This window comes from Lagenorhynchus albirostris, chromosome 7 (assembly GCF_949774975.1).
Source record: "Lagenorhynchus albirostris chromosome 7, mLagAlb1.1, whole genome shotgun sequence".
NCBI classification, from domain to species: domain Eukaryota; kingdom Metazoa; phylum Chordata; class Mammalia; order Artiodactyla; family Delphinidae; genus Lagenorhynchus; species Lagenorhynchus albirostris.
In genome coordinates, this window is record NC_083101.1 from 44,032,367 (window position 1) to 44,055,792 (window position 23,426).

The 23,426-nt window shown below is 41.5% G+C and overlaps 1 protein-coding gene across 1 annotated transcript in view; it reads right to left on the reverse strand.

Moving 5' to 3' along the window:
- The window catches only part of PCSK5 (proprotein convertase subtilisin/kexin type 5), a 316,125-nt gene that overhangs the window by 116,367 nt on the left and 176,332 nt on the right, over nt 1-23,426 (reverse strand). Inside the window, exons 8-9 of the mRNA XM_060154957.1 lie at nt 17,255-17,467; nt 6,267-6,367 (exon numbers count right to left, since the gene is read on the reverse strand). Coding sequence (XP_060010940.1) covers nt 6,267-6,367; nt 17,255-17,467 — 314 coding nt within the window. The remainder of the gene's footprint in view (nt 1-6,266; nt 6,368-17,254; nt 17,468-23,426) is intronic.

Here is a 23,426-nt window from a genome sequence, read left to right on the forward strand (position 1 = left end):
AGTATATATAGAATACATATATGCATATACAGAATAGATGTATGTATAGAATGGAATACACATTATAGAATATACAGAACAGAATAACAGCTGCCACCCCAATTTATTTATTTTCTAAATTTAGATCTGGATGTATTAAATGTTCTCAAAGGATAGCATCCCTGTGGCCCCTGAGATATGAAATCTGAGGAAAAGGCTTTGGGTCACTTAAAACAGGAATTTGTGGCAGATTCCTTGTATCAGTGCTAAATAATGTCAGATGTTTCTACCCAACTCAGTCCCTGTTATTTACCATTCACTGTGCCACATTTCTTGTTTGCCGAGTACATACTGTTCAAATTTCCAGTGAAAGACCATTTGCGATTCAAGGCAAAAAGGTTTCTTTGGTGAATTTAAATTCTGAATTTCCTGAGCTAATGCTGATAATTTAACATATAAAACACTACTAAAATAGCTTTCCTTAGCTAATAGTTGCAGACTCAAGGCAGGAAAACTTTCAGTAAAACAGAGTTTATGATTCTGAATACTAGGTTTTTATGAATGTCAGTTATTTCAACTGTATTTTATAAACCATTTAATATGAAATATCATTTGCTAGCAACATAATTTTTTCTTTCTACACGTCTGGGGTACTGGTAATATATACCAGCATTGAGATACAAAGCACCTTACAAATATGACTTGATGTTTTTCTAGGTTGCTCACTCAACACTATTAGTTATGTTTCACTACTTTCTTTTTCTTTTCTTTTTTTTTTTTTTTTGTGGTACGTGGGCCTCTCACTGTTGTGGCCCCTCCTGTGGTGGAGCACAGGCTCCAGACGTGCAGGCTCAGCGGCCATGGCTCACAGGCCCAGCCGCTCCGCGGCATGTGGGATCTTCCCGGACCAGGGCATGAACTCGTGTCCCCTGCATCGGCAGGCGGACTCTCAACCACCGCGCCACCAGGGAAGACCCAACTACTTTCTTCATTTAAGAAACCTGCTCCCAGGTTCCTCAGACAACTAAAAATAGAATTACCATATGATCCAGCAATCCCACTCCTGGGCATATATGCAGAGAAAACTCTAATTCAAAAAGATACATGCACCCCTGTGTCCACAGCAGCACTATTCACAATAGCCAAGACACGGAAACAACCTAAATGTCCATCTACAGAGGAATGGATCAAGAAGATGTGGTATATACATATATACAGTGGAATACTACTCAGCCATAAAAATGAACACAATAATGTCATTTGCAGCAACATGGATACAACTAGAGACTATCATACTAAGTGAAGTAAGTCAGAATGAGAAAGACAAATAGTATATGATATCACTTATGTGTGGAATGTAAAATATGACATAAATGAACTTATCTATGAAACAGAAACAGATTCATGGACATAGAGAACAGACTAGTGGTTGCCAAGGGGGAGGGGGTTGGGGGAGGGGTGGAGTGGGAGGTTGAGGTTAGCAGATGTAAGGTGTTATATATGGAATGGATAAACAACAAGGTTTTACTGTATAGCAGAGAACTATATTCAGTATCCTATGATAAACCATAATGGAAAATATTTAAAAAAGAATGTGTATATATGTATAACTGAATCACTTTGTTGTACAGCAGAAATTAACACAACATTGCAAATCAACTATACTTCAAAAAAAAAAAATAAAGAAACCTGCTCCCAGGACACTTACTTTACTTAAACTTTTTCAGTTACAGTATATAAAAAGATGTCATTTTAAGTAGCAATGGACCAAATGATAATTAGTTTACTTGTAATCACTGATTACATATTCCCTACTCACTCAACTGAAAAACCAGAAAATTCCCCCCAAATCCACAAAAGCCAAACAACAGAAATATTATAAACCTCTGAACCAATACATAAGTGATGAGGGCACCCCGAAACAGAAACAGTTTTCTTGCCTCTCTTTTAAGATGCCAGTGTTTTCTCTTATTCTGAAATTGCTCCTGATTTTTAGAAGGGAAAATATTTAGAGCTTCTCGCTCCCAGGTAACATTTTTAGGAGCAGGAGGAAATTGTTTAGTAATCAGAAAGACAAAGTTATGATCAGACTGTCAGAGGCGGCTATAGAGCTTAAAGAGGCTCTAGACTCAGGACAACAAGGAAAGGAGGTAGGTTTTTAGAACTGAGAATCCTTCCAGTCTTGGGAGTGGTACACTTTCACCCAAGGATCTGGGGGTGTGTTAGTTACAGTGGAGTTTCTTACAACACATGTTCGTACATACCCCACAGGATAAGGATGGCCTGGGAGTCCTATTAGTTATCACAGCAGAGTTAATGACCAAACTTTTGTTGCATTCAGATAAGAGATCTGAACACTTTAAGCTTCTCTGTTTCTCTGTTTTGTTTTTGTTTTCTCTTCCGTTAGTTTCCTAAGAAGATTTTTTGGAAAGCTCCAACCTTAGGGGAGCAAGAAGACTCACAAGGCAGAGGGGTCAACAGTTGGAGTAGCATCACAGTAGGACCCACAGTCCTACTGATCCAGGCAAACGTGCCGATGCAAGCAAGCACGTGAGGATGGAAAGGAAGCAGGCTGTGAAGAAGCTGGGAGGCGGCAGTTTTCCCTGAGTATATACTACTGTAACCTAGTGACGTTAGGAGAAACGATGCATTTCTCCTTGTCCGGCAGGAAGAGCTGGGCTATGCAGCTGGATAGGGACTGGCAGTCCCCGCCTGCAGCTTTTCAGCTGAGCGCTCAGCCTCATCCAGTGACTCATCTGACCTGAGCAGGGGGTGGATATCTGAAGTGCTGGACAGAGTCCTGGGTCAGAATTCTGCCCAGCTCTGGCTTCCTCTCTTCCCTCCTTATAAGGGAGTACAGTGGTCCACCTCCCCACCCCAATCCTTGTCTTCTCTTTCTGCGGTTTCATTTATGCATGGTCAACCACGGTCCAAAAATATTACATGGAAAATTCCAGAAACAAACAATTCGTAAGTTTAAATTGTACAGCATTCTGAGTAGTGCGATGAAATCTCACACTGTCCAGCCCTGTCCCACCTGAGATCGCCAACCATGGCGTGATGATCCAGATTACCCAAAGATGACCCTCCTTCTGACATATCATCAGAAGGTCAGTAGTAGCCTAACACTACGTCACAATGCCTACGCCATTCACCTCACTTCATTTCAACACGGAGGCATTTGATCATCTCACATCATCACAAGAAGAGTGAGTATGGTTCTATAAGATGTTTTGAGAGAGACCACATTCACATAACTTTTAATACAGTATATTGTTATAATTGTTCTATTTTTAGTTACTGTTCTTCATTTCTTGCTGTGCCTAATTTATAAATTAAACTTTGTTATAGGTATGTACTTATAGGAAAAATCATAGTACATATAGGGCTTGGTACTATCTGTGGTTAAAGGCATCCACTGGGGGCCTTGGAACGTGGATAACAGCGAACCACTATCAGGCTCTTCAACTTGTGATAGCAAAGGCTAAATCTCAAAATACCAAGGTTTAAGTGTCGCTAAGAAGTACTAGTGGTGGAGGTTGGGTGACTGGGTGAGGTACACTTACCAAGGGTTAAACTTAGCTTTGTTGAGAACAACTGCAACCTTGGTACACTGTTACTTGAGCTCTTTGCTATTTAGATACTTTTTTCTCCCGTGGGAGGCCCATTGCTTATTGATGCTAGTTTAACATCCGTGCCTGACCCACTCTTGAGGTACTCAGGCCTATTTCCCCCAACTTTCAGCTTCACTTACAGGCAAAGATTGGCCTGTAGAACAAACCGATAGAGATGCAAGGAAAGGTTTATTCTTTCTCACCTGATCTGGTTGTTTACTATATACTTTGGCTGCACGATCGGACTAGACTGTTTAAAATCTTAAAATACAGTGGATTTTCTAAACTCTATCCTAGGACCTTCCTTCCACCCATTGCAGTTTTGGCAAAAATCAATCTTAAAAAAATGCTCAACATGCAAAGGGAAAGAAAACAGGCAGCTTTCCAGTGTGTTCCCCAGCCCCAAAGCAACCTTATCCAACTGAGTGTGTTGTTTGAGGCACAAAATTAAGGAGTTTTCATTTGAGCTTAAATAGTGGTTAAAAGAATTATTGTTGAAAATATTAGTGTTATAGTAGTATTTCAAGGAACTGAGTAGCATGTGCTGTACAGCCACAGTTATGGTACTTGGTTGCCAAATTTGAGATTATATCCTTTTTTTGGGAAACGGGGAGGTGCAGGAAGAATTCCTGATTTTTTTTTTTTTTTTAGTAGTTTGTGGACAGGAGACTATTCCAGAGAAACAACCCAGAATTTCAGAATGAAGACGATATATTTTTCAAAACCCAACTTACAGTCACCAAATTAAAAACACAGATACTTAATCTGCTGTCAGAACAGTCCAGTGAAAAGTTATAAAGTGAGAATAGAATAAGTGCCAACTCCTCGCTAAACTTTTAACACTTTAAAAGATAAAATGTGTTGAAATGATTTAATATTTAACCCTGCCAAAACAAAAGAAATCCAAACATTGATGGGAGCTTGAATATCTCTCAATGTCAATGCTTAGGGGCAGGAGGCCACCAAAAGATATGGTACCTGCTATGGTCTGAATATTTGTGTCCCCTTAAAATTCGTATGTTGAAACTTAACACCCAATGTGAGAGTATTAGGAGGTAGGGCCTTTGGGAGGTGATTAGGTCACAAGGCTGGAGACCTCTTTAATGGGATCAGTGCCCTTAGAAGAGACATTTATCCAGAGATCTCCCTTGCCCCTTTCTTCTACCATGTAAAGCCAACTAGGAAGTGGGTCCTTGCCAGACACTAAGTCTGCTGGTACCTTGATCTTGGACTTTCCAGCTTCGAGAGCTGTGAGAAATAAGTGTTTGTTGTTTATAAGCTACTCAGTGTATGGTATTTTGTTATAGCAGCTTGAATGGACTCAGATACCACCATATCCAGAGCCTGTGTTCTTCTGCCTGTCTCAGTCCAAGAAATTACACATGACTTAGCAATTTACTGAATCCATATTACATTGAGGCCCAACTGCCTTGACAGAGGCTGTCTGCCTTATAGAGAGTCAGCTGTAAATGTTGGGATGCCAATATGAACCGGGAATGAAACAGTACTGTTCTTATTAATACCTGAGTCTCATCATGATTCTTGTATTCTTTCCCTGTCACTGCTATGGCTCTACATCAGGTTTATATGAAAGAATCTTTCCATTCCTCCCTAGGGCAAGGATGCAAGGCTATTTTTGGAAAAACACTTATGTAATTACTTCAATTCCTTCTTGTTATGATCCTCCTGTAGGGATGGCCTCAGAGTTCAGGCCCACAATCCCTTTTATAAAATCCTTGGACCAGATATGTTCGGAATTCAAAATTTTTTCAGATATGGTGTCCACAGCATAGGGTACACAAAACTTCCAGTGGGGTCCAAGCTAGCACCTCATAATCAAAGATATTAATGCTTCTACAGTGAAATGTGTGAATTTTCACAATACATAAAGACTGAAAATAGCTTCAAATCAGTTCTGGGCAAGCTTTGCCATCAAATGAGTTTTGGTGTCAAATGTGCAAAAAACAACTTTCAGTTTTCAGGCCATTTTGGCTTTTGAAATTGAGGGTAAGGGAGTGTAGATCTCTATTAGGTTTTCAAACAGTTAAGACAAACTAATCTATTGGTGCTTGGAGAAAGAAGAGAGGAGACCTACCACCATATAAATCTAACCTAAGAACCTAAAATAACCTGAGGGGGCCTTTCAAAGGGATCTTTTAAACACCAAATTTGACTACATTAAGAAGGATTTCAGTTAAGGGGGTTGTCTTTCTTCCTGGGCTCCTGTCATATGACCTTGCCGTGTTTTGCTCCCCAGAGTGAGTCTGTGACGGTTCTACTGTCATGGAATCTGAGCTGCATTGCTGTCCTTCAGGGAAAGGAACCAGAAGTGGGCAGACCTAAGCTTTCTGAGACTCACAGAACATTCCCCGACTAGAATAAAAACCTCAACAAGGCAAGAGTGTTACAGCCAACTGGCATGCCTGCACTATGACTCCACAATAAAGTAATTACACAGTTTGATTTCTTAAGAAGATAAAGACCAAAAAAGTTGCCTTTTCCCTTAATAGAGGGGAAGCTTTTCTTAAGGCCTAATCTTTGCAGTTTTAAAGGTGGAATTGGGAAGATTATATTCTGCCTGCTTGTGCTCGAGATCGTATACTAGCGAAGGGGCAAACTGTCCTTGAGCTGAGGGGCTGTCGCCAGTGGAGACATATGGAGATAAAGGCTTACTTGGCTTCCAGGGCCAGTGCAATGATGCCTGCAGCCATGGGGGCTGAGGCCGATGTCCCAGTGTGGTTGTCCGTGCAACGCTGCCTCAGATCCGTAGTGATCTAGAAGACAGAAGTGGAAAATTTAGGGCTCTGGGGTCAATGTGAGTCACATGCAAGTAAAAAGAAATTTACTTATAAAACTGGAATGGAGGGGTGTTGAAATAGTTGTTTTAAATTCCTTGTTCCTGCACTCCTGCGACTGTATCACTTCCAGAGAATTGCCTGTGTAAATCAACTCTGAAAAGGGGAGGGTTTGGAAATTGGATTCCACTTGTGTTACAACCAGGGTGAGGACTGAGGTGAGCCTTTGGCCCGAAACATACGGGTTGTGCAAGTGTATCCTTAAATTTTACACCCTAGGCACCTCACTTGCCTCTCTCTGGTCCCAGCTTTAGTTAAAACGAAAGTTCTTTCATTACTCCAACATTTTAAATAATCAAACATGTTGATCCAACAACCAGACACTGAGTTAAGCACCTAGCATAAGGAATAAAAGCACAGGGTCTTGTTCCTGCCCTCCTAGAACTATTACATTGGAAAAGCTGCAGGTTTCAAGCAAAAGATTTATTCTGTCCTAGAAGGAACTTTGCTTACAGACTCATTTTTAGAATGCACAGAAATGTGACTTGGATGAACCAAGACTTCCTGATAGATTTAACACAAATACTAAAAACAAGGTTGAAGCCAGTGTACTTGATGTGAAATGAACAGATCTAAGTGCATGCTTGTATATTATAGGAGATTAGCCATTTTCTATTTTTTAAAGATCAAAATGTGAGAACTAGATGATTTTTTCCTCTTGGTTTGAATCTAGTTCACTTCAGCTGTGGCTGAATAACATGCCCATCAGCAAGGGCAGTGTTTCTCAACCTTTGTTCCACGATCATTTCATGAAAGAAGAAAAATTAAATGCAGAATCTTCATAACAAGAGAAATAAAGCACTATGGTATATAATTTTGCAAACCACTGTAATATCTAAGATCCTCCCTCCCTGATAAGAATCCTTTTTTGCCCCCTTGGGACTAACAGCCCTCCTGCTGGGAAGCTACAAGGCTTGTGAGATGAACTTAGGAGTCTCACTGTAGTTATTGGAAGACATTGGTAAAGCGTTCTCAGTCATCAAGACAAGTATATTGCCCATATTTTACAGATAAGAAAACTGAGGTGAAAGGTCATCAGAAAGGTGTAGGGGGATAGAGGTGGCGAAAACAAAGCCTTGCTTTTCTAAGGTGCATCCTTCAAGAGAAGAATGCAGATTAGCTGACTTGGAAAGAAATTTGCTCATCACCGAAAGAAAGCACTGCATAACTCTTTAGAAATGAGTCCTCCCCTAAAAGTTTCCTCAGGGTCACATGAGGATGTCTGAAGGGACTCTTTAATTATCTGTCATGAATCGAGACTGACATCCTGGTGATTTAGTTTCACACGAGGCCATCAGTGCTCACTATCTATTCTTTATGCCTTTTGACACCACTGATATTACCAGATTAGCCATACCAGAGAGGCACTGATACAAAAGAAATGGGAGAAAGAGTAAAAATATAGAGAACCATGTAGATATGTGGTGGGAGAGAGGAGACAAGCCTTGCACTCTTTTCTGGAATAACTGAGAGCTGGGCAAGAGCCCGACCGCGTGTTTGGCAAGCAGGGCAAGTTGTTTCTAGATTCACAGACGTGATTAGCTAGCCGTCCTCTGAGCCTCCAAGGTGGATGTTCGCAAGATGTCTGGGTAAAGAGAGCCCTACCCACTTCTACATTAAGAAACTTCTGAGATTTTTCAATTGTTGACGTTAAAAAGGTATTTCTTTTTGGAGGGAGCGAGGCAAAAAACCCCACATAACACAGATTTACCCTTTTAACAACTTTTTAAGTGTACAGTACAGTATTGCTAATTATATGCACTTTGCCGTGCAATCCTAGAGCTCTACGACATTTTCACCTTGCCTGACTGAAACTCTACCCATTAAACTACTCCCCATGGCCCCTCCCCAGCCCCTGGCAAGCATCATTCTACTGTTTGCTTCTGTGACTGTCACTGCTCTAGGTACCTCATGTAAGTGGAATTATGCAGCATTTGTCTTTTTTGTGATTGGCTTATTTCACTTAGAATAACGTCCTCAAGGCTCATCCGTGTTGTAGCATGTGGCAGGATTTCCTTCTTTTTAGGCTGCATAATATTCCATTGTAGTATATAGTATATTTTCTTTATTCATTCATCTGTCAATTGGTATTTGGGTTGCTTCCACCTCTTGGCTATTGTGAATAACGCTGCAATAAACATAGGTGTGTAAATATCTCTTCCAGATCCTGTTTTCAATTCTTTTTAAAGACCAACTCCTTTAGACCCACAGCTGGCCTTTTCGTAATTCTTTCTTTCTTTTCTCTTTTCTTTTTTTTCCTTCCTCCCTTCCTTCCTTCCTTCTTTATGGCAGCGTTGGGTCTTCGTTGCTGCATGCGGGCTTTCTCTAGTGGCAGCGAGCGGGGGCTACTCTTCATTGTGGTGCGCGGGCTTCTCATTGCGGTGGCTTCTCTTGTTGTGAAGCACGGGCTCTAGCAACGTGGGCTTCAGTAGTTGTGGCTCCCGGGCTCTAGAGCGCAGGCTCAGCAGTCACGGTGCACTGGGCTTAGCCGCTCCGTGGCATGCGAGATCCTCCTGGACCAGGGCTCAAACTCGTGTCCCCTGCATTGGCAGGCAGACTCTTAACCACTGCACCACCAGGGAAGTCCTCAGATCCTGTTTTCAATTCTTTTGGATATGTACTCAGAAGTGGGATTGATGGATTGTTAAAAAGTGATTTCTATTTCATTTGAAATGATGGGTGAATTTGCAGCCTTATTTTCCAAAGGCCTGGTCCCTAAGTCAATGTATAAATACCCCAGCAGCAGCCTGTTTCCAGGTCTCCAGATATACTGTTGTTGAGAGGTGGCCTTGCCTGCATTTTTCTCATTTTACCTCACCCTCACGGTCACATTCCTTTGCCAAGTTTTTTTTCTTTTTTCAATGACTTGTGCCTGAATTCAAGATTTTTCATGACGTTTTCTCAGTTGGCTCATTTTGCTTATTCTTCAGCTGCACCAGACGCTTTCAATGTACAGAAACAAATCCAGAATAGAGACGCCAAGTGTGTGCAGCATTTGCGAGTGTAATAAATAGCTACCTCCAGCCTCACCTCCAGTGAACAATAAAAATGTTACGATTTTGGGTTGGCCATAGGATTATGCTCCATCCAAATAGGGTCCACAGGTATATACACAAATGATATATACTTAAGTAAACAGCCATTTAGTACTTTTATATATAAACACCAATTTACTGTTAAATGCTATTAATATAGGCAAGTTTGTAGAATTCCACATCATCATCATTGTGCTTTTATTTTTTTTTTCCAATCACTTGAACTAAATGAAACTTGAGTAGTGAGTAGGGGTAGAAAGGGAGTGGAACAGGAAGGTGATGGAGAGGAGGGAGGTTAAAAGGAATGGAGAGAAAAGAAACAAAAACATCCTCACGCCCTTCTCATCCTGCTTTAAGTGGAAACTCCAGCTGGGTCATTTCAAGAGGAAGTTACTGTCAGTGGTGGAGATATTGAGGTGTAAATTACCGGAAAGACCTAAGGCAGGTTTTCATCATTAAGAGAACGCACAGCATCAGGAAATTTTTATGTCCATCTTTAGAAAGAAAAGGCAAAGACCACCAAGGAGCATGCAATTTTAAAGAAAAATGATGCTCCCCAAACTGGAACCACATGGGGTAACCCCATTAATCACAACACATGCATACAAGGACTGACAGTGTAATTTAAAGGAAAAGTTGCATTCAATGGTTGGCCCACATCATGGGGCTGGGAATTCAGAGAGCTGATGTGTGAAAACAGAACAATAAAGCGCATTAAGTTTCAATTCCATTTTAGAATGTCTCAGAATTTGGTTTTGGTCCCGCTGGCGCATCTTGCATGCTCTAAATTCCCCAAATTCACTACCCAAATCAGAAACAGAATTCTTCTCCACAGAACTTCTCAGATTGCTCAAGAAAATATCATTTCTGCCCATCAGAGTGAAGGAAACAGGAGATGACACCAGGCCTCACACCAGATCAAAGCTGTCTTGATCAGCAAATTAGATTTTCAGCCTCTCCCGGGATGGGTAGCAGATGGGCTTTTGGACTCCACAAAGTTTGGGATGTCATCTTGATTTGGTGAGATGGGGTGGGTATTCAGGTCGAGTCAGGCTTCTGCTGTTGAAGAACCATCCCTTTTTCTCATCCTAAGCTCTTATTTCCGAGTAGTTCACATTTCGATTACTTGGGCTGATTGGATCTTTTATTCTAGCCTGTTGATGTAATTCTCCAGGGAACCTCAGTTCAGATTGAGGCTGGCTATAAATGACAAATCTTTACACAGTTAGGAGTTTCTATCTCCCTGATATCTTGTGATCTATTTTGAAGGTGCCATATTGTCTCATATCTGTTAAAAGAGCAACTGAACAGATATTTTTAAAACATGAAATGATTCCGTCTGTTAGGTTGAATTTGTTTCTGGTGTCGATTTGGATTTGGAGTAGAAAGGTGCCCCCCCAAAAAAACCTGTTTCAGACACAGCTCTGGAGGAGGATAAGGGCAGAAGCTACATCTTAAATGTGTTAACGAATAAAATAGGAGAAGCTGATTTATTAAGCACAGCAAAATATAAAGGAACCAAAGACTAACGCTTTCTGTGTTCACCAAAGTCACAAAGACTGGTGTAAAATTCGATTATGACTGACAAAAGACCACACAAAATTCCACTCCCATGTTGCAATGAGAATCTGTAACTGTAAAGTGCAAACGTAAGGTTTTGCTTATCAATGTGAGGTTAATATCACCAAAGAAGGATCCCATCTTATATCATTTTTTGAATCTCTATAATGTTCAGCTCAGTGCTGGGTACAGAGCAGAGGTACAGTATTTATTTGTTAAGTTGAATTACTAGTGTCAAGCTCCTTTCTACTCATTTTGTTCTATGTTTTAAACTCTCCCACTTATTAGGAAAGACTTCAAGGTTACTTCTTTATCGATTCTCCAAATAAGACTTACATAAACTTATAAGCAGCCTACAAAAATTATGTGTGTATGTGTATATACACAATCCAGGGGCTAAAGTATAGCCATTTCTCTTCCTACTACTATTGCTAACACTAGCTGCACTGCTTCTAAAACCACCACCACCAGCAACTTGCAAAGAGCAAGGCAATGAGCGATAGGTGTGTATGTTGTATATAAAATATATTTGTTTATATAAAATTATATTGGATCCACAAGAACTCTGCAAGGAAGATATATCAATACTATTTATTAACTAAGGAAATGGAGGCTCAGAGAGATTCATGAGCCCAATGACGTGCAGCCACTAAAGAGCTGGTAAGTGGTGAAGTATTAAATCCTGAAATGGCAGCAAAAGAAAAAGCTGAGCTACAGAGTGTAGTCACCCATGAGAGCAAAGGTGGCAGTTCCAGACCATCACCAGCAATTATGGTGAAACTGGCCTTGGGATCCAGCCCCCGTCAACCAGTGGGTATCGCCATTCTCCTTTGGGCCACAGTCAAAATCAGAATTTTTTAGGCATAAACTTTCCTTCCTTCTTTTTAACATTCTCAGGAGAATATGGATCAGACGTCTACACAAACTAAACACATCTGGATTTGCTAGTCTTTCACTCATGAAAAATCATGACATTTCCCAAATCAAAAGGAGAAACAGAGAGATGATAGCAATGACTGCATCTGAATAACAAATTCGTTAGTGCAGAGGGTACTTTCTGCAAAAGGAAATGTGTAGCTGCTTAGGAATATTAAAAGCAATAAGATAATTCCTCCAATGGAACTGGTCTTTCAGGCCAACCCTGAGATACCCCAGGCAGCAAGTTTGTTTTGAACACAAATAAATAAAATGACATCAGAAGAGGGCTGAGCAGAGCATATATTTAAACCCGGGCTCACAAGACCCAGGAGGCATACGATGGCCCCCATATTCCAATCACTGAGACAAATTACTAGAGGAAAAAAAGACAAAGGCTGAACAAGTCCCAAAAGAAATATAATTTAATGATGGGAGTGACTGGGGAGGGAGGGGAGCTTTATCTCTATCAAAGAACTTGGGAGAAATTCAGGAGGTAGTGAAGGGTTACATAAAGACAGGATCTTTAAGGCTCCTTGACACTAAGGAGAGTTGGATGTACAGCTTTCTACAGCAGGATTCCTGTGGGCAATTTCCTATGTGAAATATATTGTCACGTACCCTCTGCCTTTCTCCAACCTACCAGTAGAGGAAGATTCTCTGAAAGAGAGTACCTACCTGCCTCCTGTGACTGTTTAAACGTCTTGTGAGGCTTCTATCTTTCTCAATGTCAGTTACTCCTGAACATTTATCAAGCTCAGGCTCTGGGAAAGAACAAGTCTTCAACCTCAAGTTGTTTCCATTCTAGCATGGAAAACAGTCAATAAAAAAATGTATAACATCATGTTAAGTAGCTCTAAGGATGCCAGAAAGAAAACTGAACAGGATAAAAGAGTAGAGTTTGGGGGGAGGGGAGTGCCACTCTTTCAGGGGAAGGTGAGGAAGAACAGCCTCCCTGATAGGAAATTGGAGAAGAGGCATAAATGAAGTGGTTTCTGGGAAAAGAGTGTTCCAGCCAGACGACGCGAGTCGCACAGGAGGGCCCTGGTTTGAAATCACACAAAAGGCAAAAGGTAACTTTGGGGAGTTCAACGCCAGGCCACGGGAATTAACCACTTAGACTGGCAAAGGGCTTAGGTGTTTTGCCAGAAGACCGACCGATTGTCTGAGGGGGTTAGGAAGAGGTCTAACGGCATGAAATTCAAAATTAGTGAGCCATAAAAATAAAAATGTGCTGTTCAATACAATCACCAATAGTCCCATGTGGATATTTAAATTTAAATCAGTTAAAATTTAATCGGAATTAAAATTAAAGTTCTTCCACGCACTGGCCATATTTAACATGCTCGACAGCCACGTGTGTCTAGTGATTACCATTTTGGCAGCACAGATGGAGAACCTTTCCATCCTAGCAGAAAGTTCTACTGGACAACGCTGATCTAAAGGACTACAAAGCAAATTGCTCATTGTATTTGGAGTGTATAAAATTTGAATACACTGTCATCAAGAATATAAATGAAAGTAAAGGTAATAAATTTAAAAATTAAAATTACTTTCCATATTCAAAAAGAACGAGTGGGCCAAGTACTGAAAAACAGTGGATGCCTATATAGTCCACATACTTTTCTTTTTTTTTTAAATCACTGTGACGAGAACCCCAAACAGGCAAGAAAAGCACCATTCTTTTATACAGCCCCATGCTGGAGGTCCCTGGGAAGGATCTGGGGCATGACAGCACATTGGTTACAAGGTGGGCTGGGGGTTCAACACAACTTTGGTTGGAATCCAGACTCTACCACTCACTACATGTGTTTCTTTTAACCTTTCAGACTTCAGTTTTCTCACCTGTAGAGTGGGGACAATACTTGATCTTCCTGCATAATGTTTTGGTGATACAAAGAGAGGATGCATTCAATGTGCATAGCACACTGCCAGGCACACATTAGAAGGGCAAAAAATGTTATATTTATGACATGTTAATATAACTGTAAATGTACTACATGTCTGGCATGGAATAAAATGCATACGGTGTTGTTAATAAAAACATTATTTCATAATAACCAGTCACTTCAACTGATTTCTATTTACCTTATAGGGGAGCTTCTTATCATAGTAATCTTGATATTTTCGTTGCTTCACTTGCTATAATAAGGTTCAAGGCCATCACTGATCCGAATCTATTAAAGCATGCGTGGAATACCAAGGTCCACAACTGTACGATAGTGATGGTAGGAAACCAAGGGATGGAGACTTGGCTACGTTCTGAAACTCAGGGCAAGGTTTTCCTACTTGCACACCATGAAAAGGACAAGAAACAATTATTTAACCAAAGTGCTTTCCCAGAAGCAGTGAGATCTTTCCTCTCTCCTGGATCCTCAGCGTCTGCCTCAGTTCAACTCACAAAGGTGCTCTATGAATGAAGAATGACAACTGTACTCTTCTGAAGAAGCTGCAAATGACAAAAGGAAATGGATGGACTGGGGAGGGGAGCCCCAGAACAAAGGGAGACACTGCTGTTCCTGTAACACTCAATCACGGATGCCACTAACAGGATGCGGGCATCTCTGAGGGACCACAGACATCTGGTTCAAAGCGTGGTGAAGAAAAGGTCCCAAGCGCAGAGCAGGATTATTTGTCATTCTGACATCTAGAAGGAAAAGGGGCAGCTGGACCATAAAAGCCTGATGTTGCCGCCAACTCTCCTCACATTCAAACTGTTAACATGTTTACCATCAAAGTGCCATTCTTTACGGGGTGGGTGGAACGGATTGTGGTTCTACAGATTGGAAAAACGAAGGTGCGACAAGCACCTCCGTTAACAACAGCTGGAAAAACGACCAGCCTAAGCTCCTACAATACAGAAAGCTACCCTGACTTAGGGAACAAGGGTACCAGCCACTTACTAGGTGGCTCGTTGCCACAGGCGTTGTGTAAGTACCTTAGGCTCAGTATATTGCTGTCTTCGTGAAAATTTATGAGGCTGGTTCTGGCTTTACCTCCGTTTTACGTAGGAGGAAACCAAGACTTGGTAGAGGTTACTTAGCCACTGAGTGGTCTGTCCGTAGCTAGAGATTATAATTGGGAACAACTACCACATTCCTCTCCAACTGAGGGTAATCTGGAGGTTCAGGTAAAATAAGAGAAGCTGAGAACTGGCTAGAGAACAATTCGTACAATTGCTGCTACGAAAACGGGAGAGGTTAAACAAAAGGCAGAGCCAGGTAAAAGGGAAACAGGTCACTTTATATATTCAGTGAGTCAGTAAAGGTTCTGATATCAGAAGCAGCAACAAGGGAAAAGTGAAATATGACCTGAATCAAGGATACTGACATTAAGTCATGGCGTCCGTCTTTCCTCTCAAGCCCTATCCCTCACCACAGAATGATCGATTTGTCCATCTGTGGAAGAATCCTAAATGACCACCCAGTCAATGGGGGTCATAGCAGCTACCACGCCATCACAGTAAGTAGTGATGAAAAGTCCAGGAAGGTCAAGTGTAAGGAGTAAATCTCAGGGTAGCAATTTTGAGGTCCCTCTATCTGCACTGTACTTTTCCATCTGGGACCCGGCAACACTTCCTTCTTCCTTGATATTTTGCCCATTGGATTATAATCTTCTCTTAAGGAAGGCACTTATGGAACTTAAAAACACCTCTCTCACAACAACTGCCCCACAGGAAATAATAGCACTAGATGGGCATATTTACTTTGAAGCAATGGCGAGTTTTCATTAACATGCCTTCAGACTCCAGAAGTTTGGGAAGACAATTCTTATTCCAGAGAGTTTTCATCAGGATTTTCATGATGCAGAACTGACGGATGTCACTCAGTATTAGTGGGCCTTGACCAGGAGCTCTGAGAGATGAGCAAATTTGAAAGCCAAAGGAACGTTCCTAGATTAAACATTTCCATAATGATGGTAAAGTATCATAGAGCATCACTTTCCCATGAAGAAAGCCATGGAACTTCAAAACTTGTCATCTCCGTATTTTCTCCTTTTATATTTCACTTTGTATTGTGGAATATGTTTACTGATGTATGATGGAGGTACTTCCAGGGTTACTCATGTGCATATTTTTAACCCAATTATTATGAAGGGATTAGAGAAAGATGGGGACAGATGGGATATGCATTGGGGTAGGCAGTTTTTATTTAAATCAATCTGAAAAATGTAACTTAAGAGGATAGTGAAAGGTAGCCGAGAAATCAAACGTGAAAATCCTATAGTAATCAGGAATCAAGAGGAAACAAATAGATATGGATGAAGAATTACAGGAAGGAGGTAGTATCTTATCACTTCTATTTCCACCGCCGTATAAAGCCAGAGGGAGCATCGCAGAGTGAACCAAACCTGCGTGAATCACAGGATCTGGAAGCAGGGTGTTGGCTAAATGCTAAAAAGCGTCATGTAGAGCAGCTTAGCTCCACTTCAGAAAGACAAACCCCAAGACATTTTATAAAACCGTGATCAGGAAAAGAGCAAAGTGCAAAGGTGTCTGAAATTTAGAGTCAGTCTCACAGTGTGGGGCATCCTAAAAGTCAGACCTTTTTTGAGCACCAGTAGGTCAGGTAGTGTGCAAAGCACTTTCTATCTACTTGCTCATAATCACTGAAATAACTCCATGAACTAGGTATTACTAAATGCCCTCATTTTACAGGTAAGGATCTTGAGACAGAAAAATTAAGTAATGTATCCAAAGTTACCCAGCTAGTAAATAGTTCCAGAGTGAACAAAAGCCACGCCGGCTGGTCCTGCAAACCTAAACTCTTAACCATTTTACCATCTGCATAGAGAGCAGGGCATGTTGGTAAGCAGATCACACAGGACTACTGTGCTTCTCGTTCAGGCAAACTCTGTGCTGCAGTGTTAGAGAAGCACCTTTTACATAGGTTTAGGTCACACTGAATTCGTTGTACCTACTTCGAAACCAAAGTACTCAAGCTGAAGTTCAAAGGCAGTACGGGGACAGAGTGATAGGGGACTGGGCTGAGAATCCCACCCAGTCTTTTCTCTGCCACCAACTCACAAGGTGAATGTAGTCCATTCATTTGTCTTCAATAAAACTGAAGCTTAATCATGTCTAAGGCCACATTCAATGCTGGAATGTAATGACCCAGACAGGCTTTTTCAATGACTTGGTAACGGAATGGTAATATTTACAAATACCTGTGTTGAGTAATCAGCTAATCTTTCTATTTCCATATATTACTTGTGCATATAAATGTACGGTCTCCATTTGTGTTTCAAAGTGAAAGATAAATAAACCAATCATGCCAGACATGCAAATGTCACATACTATTTTCTTATCATAGGACTCTCCGCTGCTGTAGGTTGTGGCCAGCGTGGACGAACACTCTTCCAGGTACCAAGGCTTCTTTCCGCTTTCGGCTGTGCTGCTGATGGAGATGGTGTAGATGCTGTTGGTGTAGCCATCACAGGAGCAGTGGTCTTTGCTCCTCCCACCATTTCCCGATGCCCAGACAAAAACAGAGCCGAGGCCTCTCCGCCCCTGCACACAAACAGAAAAACTTAGATGATGGAAGACATGGGTCACAGACTCTAGATGAAGACAAGATCAATATCAACATGGCAGAATGAAGCATTTGCAGAAGGGGTACGATGCTGCATTAATAATGTGCTGGATCTAAGCTGCTTTCTGAAGTAAGAGGAGTTGCTTTAAAAAACTAATATAGGACTTCCCTGGTGGCGCAGTGATTAAGAATCCACCTGCCAATGCAAGGGACACGGGTTCAATTGCTGGTCCGGGAAGATCCCACATGCCGTGGAGCAACTAAGCCCCCGTGCCACAAATACTGAGCCTGCTTTCTAGAGCCCACGAGCCACAACTACTGAAGCCCGTGCACCTGCAGCCCGTGCTCCGCAACAAGAGAAGCCACCGTGAAGAGTAGCCCCCGCTCGCCGCAACTAGAGAAAGCCTGTGTGTAGCAACAAAGACCCAACGCACCCCAAAAATAAATAAATAGATTTATAAAAAAAAAAGACAAAACTAATCTGGATGCAATGTACAGCATGACGACTATGGTTAATACTACTGTATTGTACATTTGAAAGTTGCTAAGAGAGATCTTAAAATCTCTCATCACAAGAAAAAAAACTGTAACTATGTATAGTGATGGATGTTAACTAGACTCACAGTGGTGATCGTTTCACAAATATATACAAATATTGAACCATTAATGCTGTATACTTGAAACTAATGTCAATTATATCCCAATTGAAAAAAGAAACTAAAATATTACCTTTCACCTGATACAGTCATAGAAGTAACAAGAGCACAAACAGTGACGATCATAAGGGCTAACATTTTACTACGTACCTACCGTGGGCCAAGCACAATTCTAAATGTTTTACATGAATCAGACTGAATTCCTCCAACAACTCTGTGAGAATGGTACAATTTTTGTCCCCATCACACAGATAAAGAATTGAGGTAAAGAAGTAATGTTTTTAAGGTCACAAGCCAGTAAGTGGAAAGACAAAATTTGAACCCAGACAGCCAGACCTCAGAGTTGGAATATTATTAGTCACAATTACCATAGTCATATTATATTCCTATAAATCTTCATCCACATGAAGTGGCTGCTGTTATGTCCCCGCATTTGATATATGAGCAATGTGAGGTGCACAGAGGTAATGTATTTATTCTGAGATCACATCATCAATAAAGGGCAGAATTTGGGACGATGTCCTTCCTTCCAGAGCTGTGCTTCCTCTATGCATGGCAGGGATATTAATTATGAGGGATGTTATGGATGCTACCAGAAATAAAAGGATTTCAAGATCAAATATGTTTGGGAAATTCTGAATTAAGCAAAATTAAACAGGTTCCCTTATTGCAGAACTCCTAAGAGTCTTTAGTGAGTGACAGTTCATTGCAAAACTAAGAGGGGGGCACGATCTGAAGTAATTTCCAAACATATTTGACTGTGGATACCTTCTTCAGCCAGACCCAAGAAGTTTTTCTTACATGCTTTATGCCAAAACTTGGCATAAACTCAAAGACTTTCCTAAGGTCATAAAATAATTAAGGAGAAGAAGCAACGTAGAACACAGATGTATTGAAGCATTTGGACTACTTTTCTCTGTAAGATGAGATCTTCAGAAGAAAAGAGAAACACAAGCCAAAGTGAAGAGCATCTCTCAGAACAGTTACAGCTGAATCCTTCAGAAATTCTACCATTTTAAAACTACAAGGCATGCTGGAGGACACGTAGGTCAAGTCTATCACTTTGTAATTAGGAAGTGAGAACCAAAGTCCCAGAGCTAGTGATGACTAAACCTCTTTCTTCTTTCCAGGCCCCAGCTCTTCTGGTGTCAGGTGGAGGAAAAAGTATTTGGAGTGTTGTCCTGGAATTTCTGGAAAAAAGAGCCAAGGAAAGAGAGATGACAAAGAATCTGGAGTATCTTTGATAAACTCTCCCTGACCTTGAATCCTCAGGGAACAGAATATTTATGACAGGATTTGACCTGACCTGAGCATGGATTTCTTTTTGCCCTTCAATGTGGAAAAATGCAATATGATTACACAGGAATGGGAAAAATTCATGGAGAGGGGGAGGAACTTCTGGATGTTATTGCCACTAGACAGCTGGACCTGGTTTACCATCCTTCAGTTTCCCATCCAAATATTCACGAAACATAGAGAAGGATGCAAAAATCACCAACCCATCATAAACTAAGGATATTGTCCAATGCTTCCAATTCTCCAGAGGGAATTACTCCTCACTATGGTGTGGGTGGCCAGATTGAGAAACTCTGGCGACTGACTCAGGTCTATACATCAGAGACAGAACGTCGCAGCCAGGGAAGAATAAGAAGGTTCCATTTCATCACCAAAATGTGCCCTCCCCATCACACACTGAGGGGCTGTGTCACCGGGAAGAAGCACGGTCACAGCAGAGCTTTACCTGACCTGTCAACAGAACACATGAGATAATGACAAAACCTACCTGGTTTAAACAGAACCATAACAAGATAATAGGTTAAAACCCACAAAATGATGAAAAAGCACATATGGCACAATCTCATTCATGTATCTATGTAAAATTATGACTGAAAAGATCTCTAAAAACGTATTTCATTTTAAAAGAATAATAAGACAATGTTCGGAAGGTACTTTTATGTTGTAATATCATTACAAATGTAGGCTACAAAATGATACAGTATAGTCTCAGTTTAGAAAAAAATGTATGTGCATGTGTGCGCAATGAAGTTAACGTGTAGTACAGTTTTACGCTTAAAGCTACCATCAAGTGACGATGTAGTAGAACTTATCCTGTTCGGTAAGATGAGGAAAGAATTTTATTTTCTTTTTATACCTTCCTTCCGTGACCATGTATGATTTTTATAAACAGAAACAAACACATTTATTCCTCTATTGAGAGGGAAAACCTAGGGCTAATTCTTAAGAGATAATACTTTATTTATTTTAACATCTTTTTTTTTTTTTTTTCCTGCGGTACGCGGGCATCTCACTGTTGTGGCCTCTCCCGTTGCGGAGCACAGGCTCCGGACGCGCAGGCTCAGCGGCCATGGCTCACGGGCCCAGCCGCTCCGCGGCATGTCGGATCCTCCCGGACCGGGGCACGAACCCGTGTCCCCTGCATCGGCAGGCGGACTCTCAACCATGGTGCCACCAGGGAAGCCCAAGAGATAATTTTTGTTTTATAATCAAGGAGAGTTTTATACATAGAAGGTTCACTGTGCACTAAAAACCACAGAGGCTAACATTTACAGAAACTTACTACGTACCAAGGACTGTACAAACATTATTCTGCACAATTCAAGTCTATATCATTATTTTACAGATGAGCAAACTGGGAATTGGAAATGCTCACTAAGGCCAGAGCCAAAGCTTAAATTCCACTGGGCATGGCAAAGGCAAACTCCAAAGGAGGGTATGGGGTCAGTAACTGCCTAAAGGGAGCCAGGGAGAGAGGAGTCACTGAAACGGGAGACAGAGGGGCTAATAGGAGTTGAAATCTGGTCAGGGGACTCGCCAACCCATGTCGGCCCTGCAGGGAAGAAGCCAGGGGAATGTGTGCTGAGCAAGACCCCAGTCTCTTCCTCCCTCTCTCCCATTTTTTGCCAATGTATCCCAAGGCTGAACCCCAGCAGAAGCCAGAGGACCTGGATCCCATAGAGATCAGTACCCTAGAGCATGACGCTTGTGGAGAGAAGGGGAGAAGGGGAGACAGGGAGCTGGAGGACTGAATGGAAGATGTAGCTTCCCATTCCCAGGGTGACTGTGTTTGAAGATAGGGCCCTTAAAAAGTAATTAAGGTTAATGAGATCATAAGGGTGGGGCCCTAATCAGACAGGACTGGCGTCCTTTTAAGAAGATGAGACAACAAAAGTGTGTGCACAGAGGAAAGGCCTTGTGACAACACTGTAAGAAGGCAGCTGTGTGCAAGCTGAGGAGAGAGGCATCACCAGAAAAATCCACTGTTGTTGCTTAAGCCACCCAGTCTGTGGCATTCTCTGACGGCAGCCTGAGCTGACTAACACAAGGTGAGAGAAGGAGATAAAGGAGGAGCCGCACCCCCGTGGAGGCTACAGCACACGCAGATGTTGCCACCACTCTGTCTACAAGGCAACCTGACCTTTGCGCCTGTGTGTATGGCTGATGATTAAAATCCCAGAAACAAACAGACTGAATCTGTGGGCTGAAAGTGCCATAAAGACAGCTGCTAAAGATCTCGGGGGCTGATCTGAAACAATTAGCAATTCAAAGGTTTATTTACTACAGATGCACAGGGAATTTTCATTAGTGGGCAATATTCAGAAAACCAAAACATATGTGGTAAAAAGAAATCTGGACATTTCTCTAAAGCTCAGAGTAATTTAAGAATTAAATCTTAATGTGGGATGTAGGGAGAAGGGAAGGTGGGCAGAATATTATAAAGAGAAAAGGATCTTTGAGACACGTATTTTCCCGAAGTGCAGGAAATAACATTATTGTATAGTTCGGTAAAGTACTGTGATTACAACTGGTTATATTAATATAACTTTGTATGAGGAAAGGAAAAGAATCCTCTAATTTAACTGGGTGCCAAGTTAAAAGTTAGTAAATTTACAGCGAAATATACTGTGAAATCCACACAGGACCAATTTTTTTTTTTTTTTTTTTTTTTTTTGCAGTACGTGGGCCTCTCACTGCTGTGGCCTCTCCCGTTGCGGAGCACAGGCTCCGGACGCGCAGGCTCAGCGGCCATGGCCCACGGGCCCAGCCGCTCCACGGTATGCAGGATCCTCCTGGACCAGGGCACGAACCCGCGTCCTCTGCATCGGCAGGCGGACTCTCAACCACTGCGTCACCAGGGAAGCCCCACACAGGACCAATTTGACCAAATTCTAAAGATTCTCTTTCATTGTGTATCTATCTAATTGTGTATGTGTTTCTTCTCAAGTATGCCCTACAAAAGTTAATTTATATACGCCATAAACATTATTATTAAAGGCTAGAAAAAAACTGGATTTTCTTGTGGTTCAGGTCAGAAAAGGATACTTTATGCTGCGTTATCAATTAAATCATACATTGCAAGTCAGGTTTAGAGAGGTATAGACTTTAATGGAACTAAATTTCTTTCTTTAAAACGGTGTGATAATTTTTCAGCCAATACAGCTAGATTGTATTTGGTATTTTAATACTACTTCTTTTCCATATTGCTTAGAAAGTAGAGTTGACCCTTAAACAATGGTGGGGGACAGGGGTGCCAACCCTCCGCACGGTTGAAAATCTATGTATAACTTCGAGTCAGCCCTCTCTATATACCGTTCCTCCATATCTGTGGACTCAACCAACTGCAGACTGTTTAGTACTATAGTACTTACCACTGAAGAAAAAAATCCGCCTCAAAGTGGACCTCTGCAGTTCACACCTGTGTTGTTCAAGGGTCAACTGTATTCTTAAAGGGACATGACTAAGTGACCAGAGGCTTCTTGCAATACAAAAGACGGGACATTGTGCTGGGTGCTTTCACATCTATTACTTAACGTCAAGCAAATTAGACATGCATTTCTACAGATTAAAAAAACTGAGTAACATTAAGTAATGGGCACACTATCATGTAAGGAGAGTAGGGTGGAGACAGGAGAGGGAGACCAGTAAGTCTGATCAGAACCTACATATCTGTATGTGTCGACATGAAGAGACACAGTAAAACAACTGTAGGAGGAGGAACTCTCTTTTAAGTGTGATGTCTTCCAAGTACAGCCTGATACCCAGTTTACCAAAGCCCCTCATTGCTCTGCTCCCTGCTTTTTTCTGATCTTCGTATATCAGTGAGAGAAGAGCGCAGCCCTCTATGGAAGCTCTTCCATACGTGGGTCACAGATAAAGGGGCTTCAGGTTGGAAGAGGTTGGAGAAAGACAAGGACACCTACAACTATTCGGTAGCTGAGATGTGAAGAGAGAACTGTTCATCTTTTAAAGCTCAAAAACATTC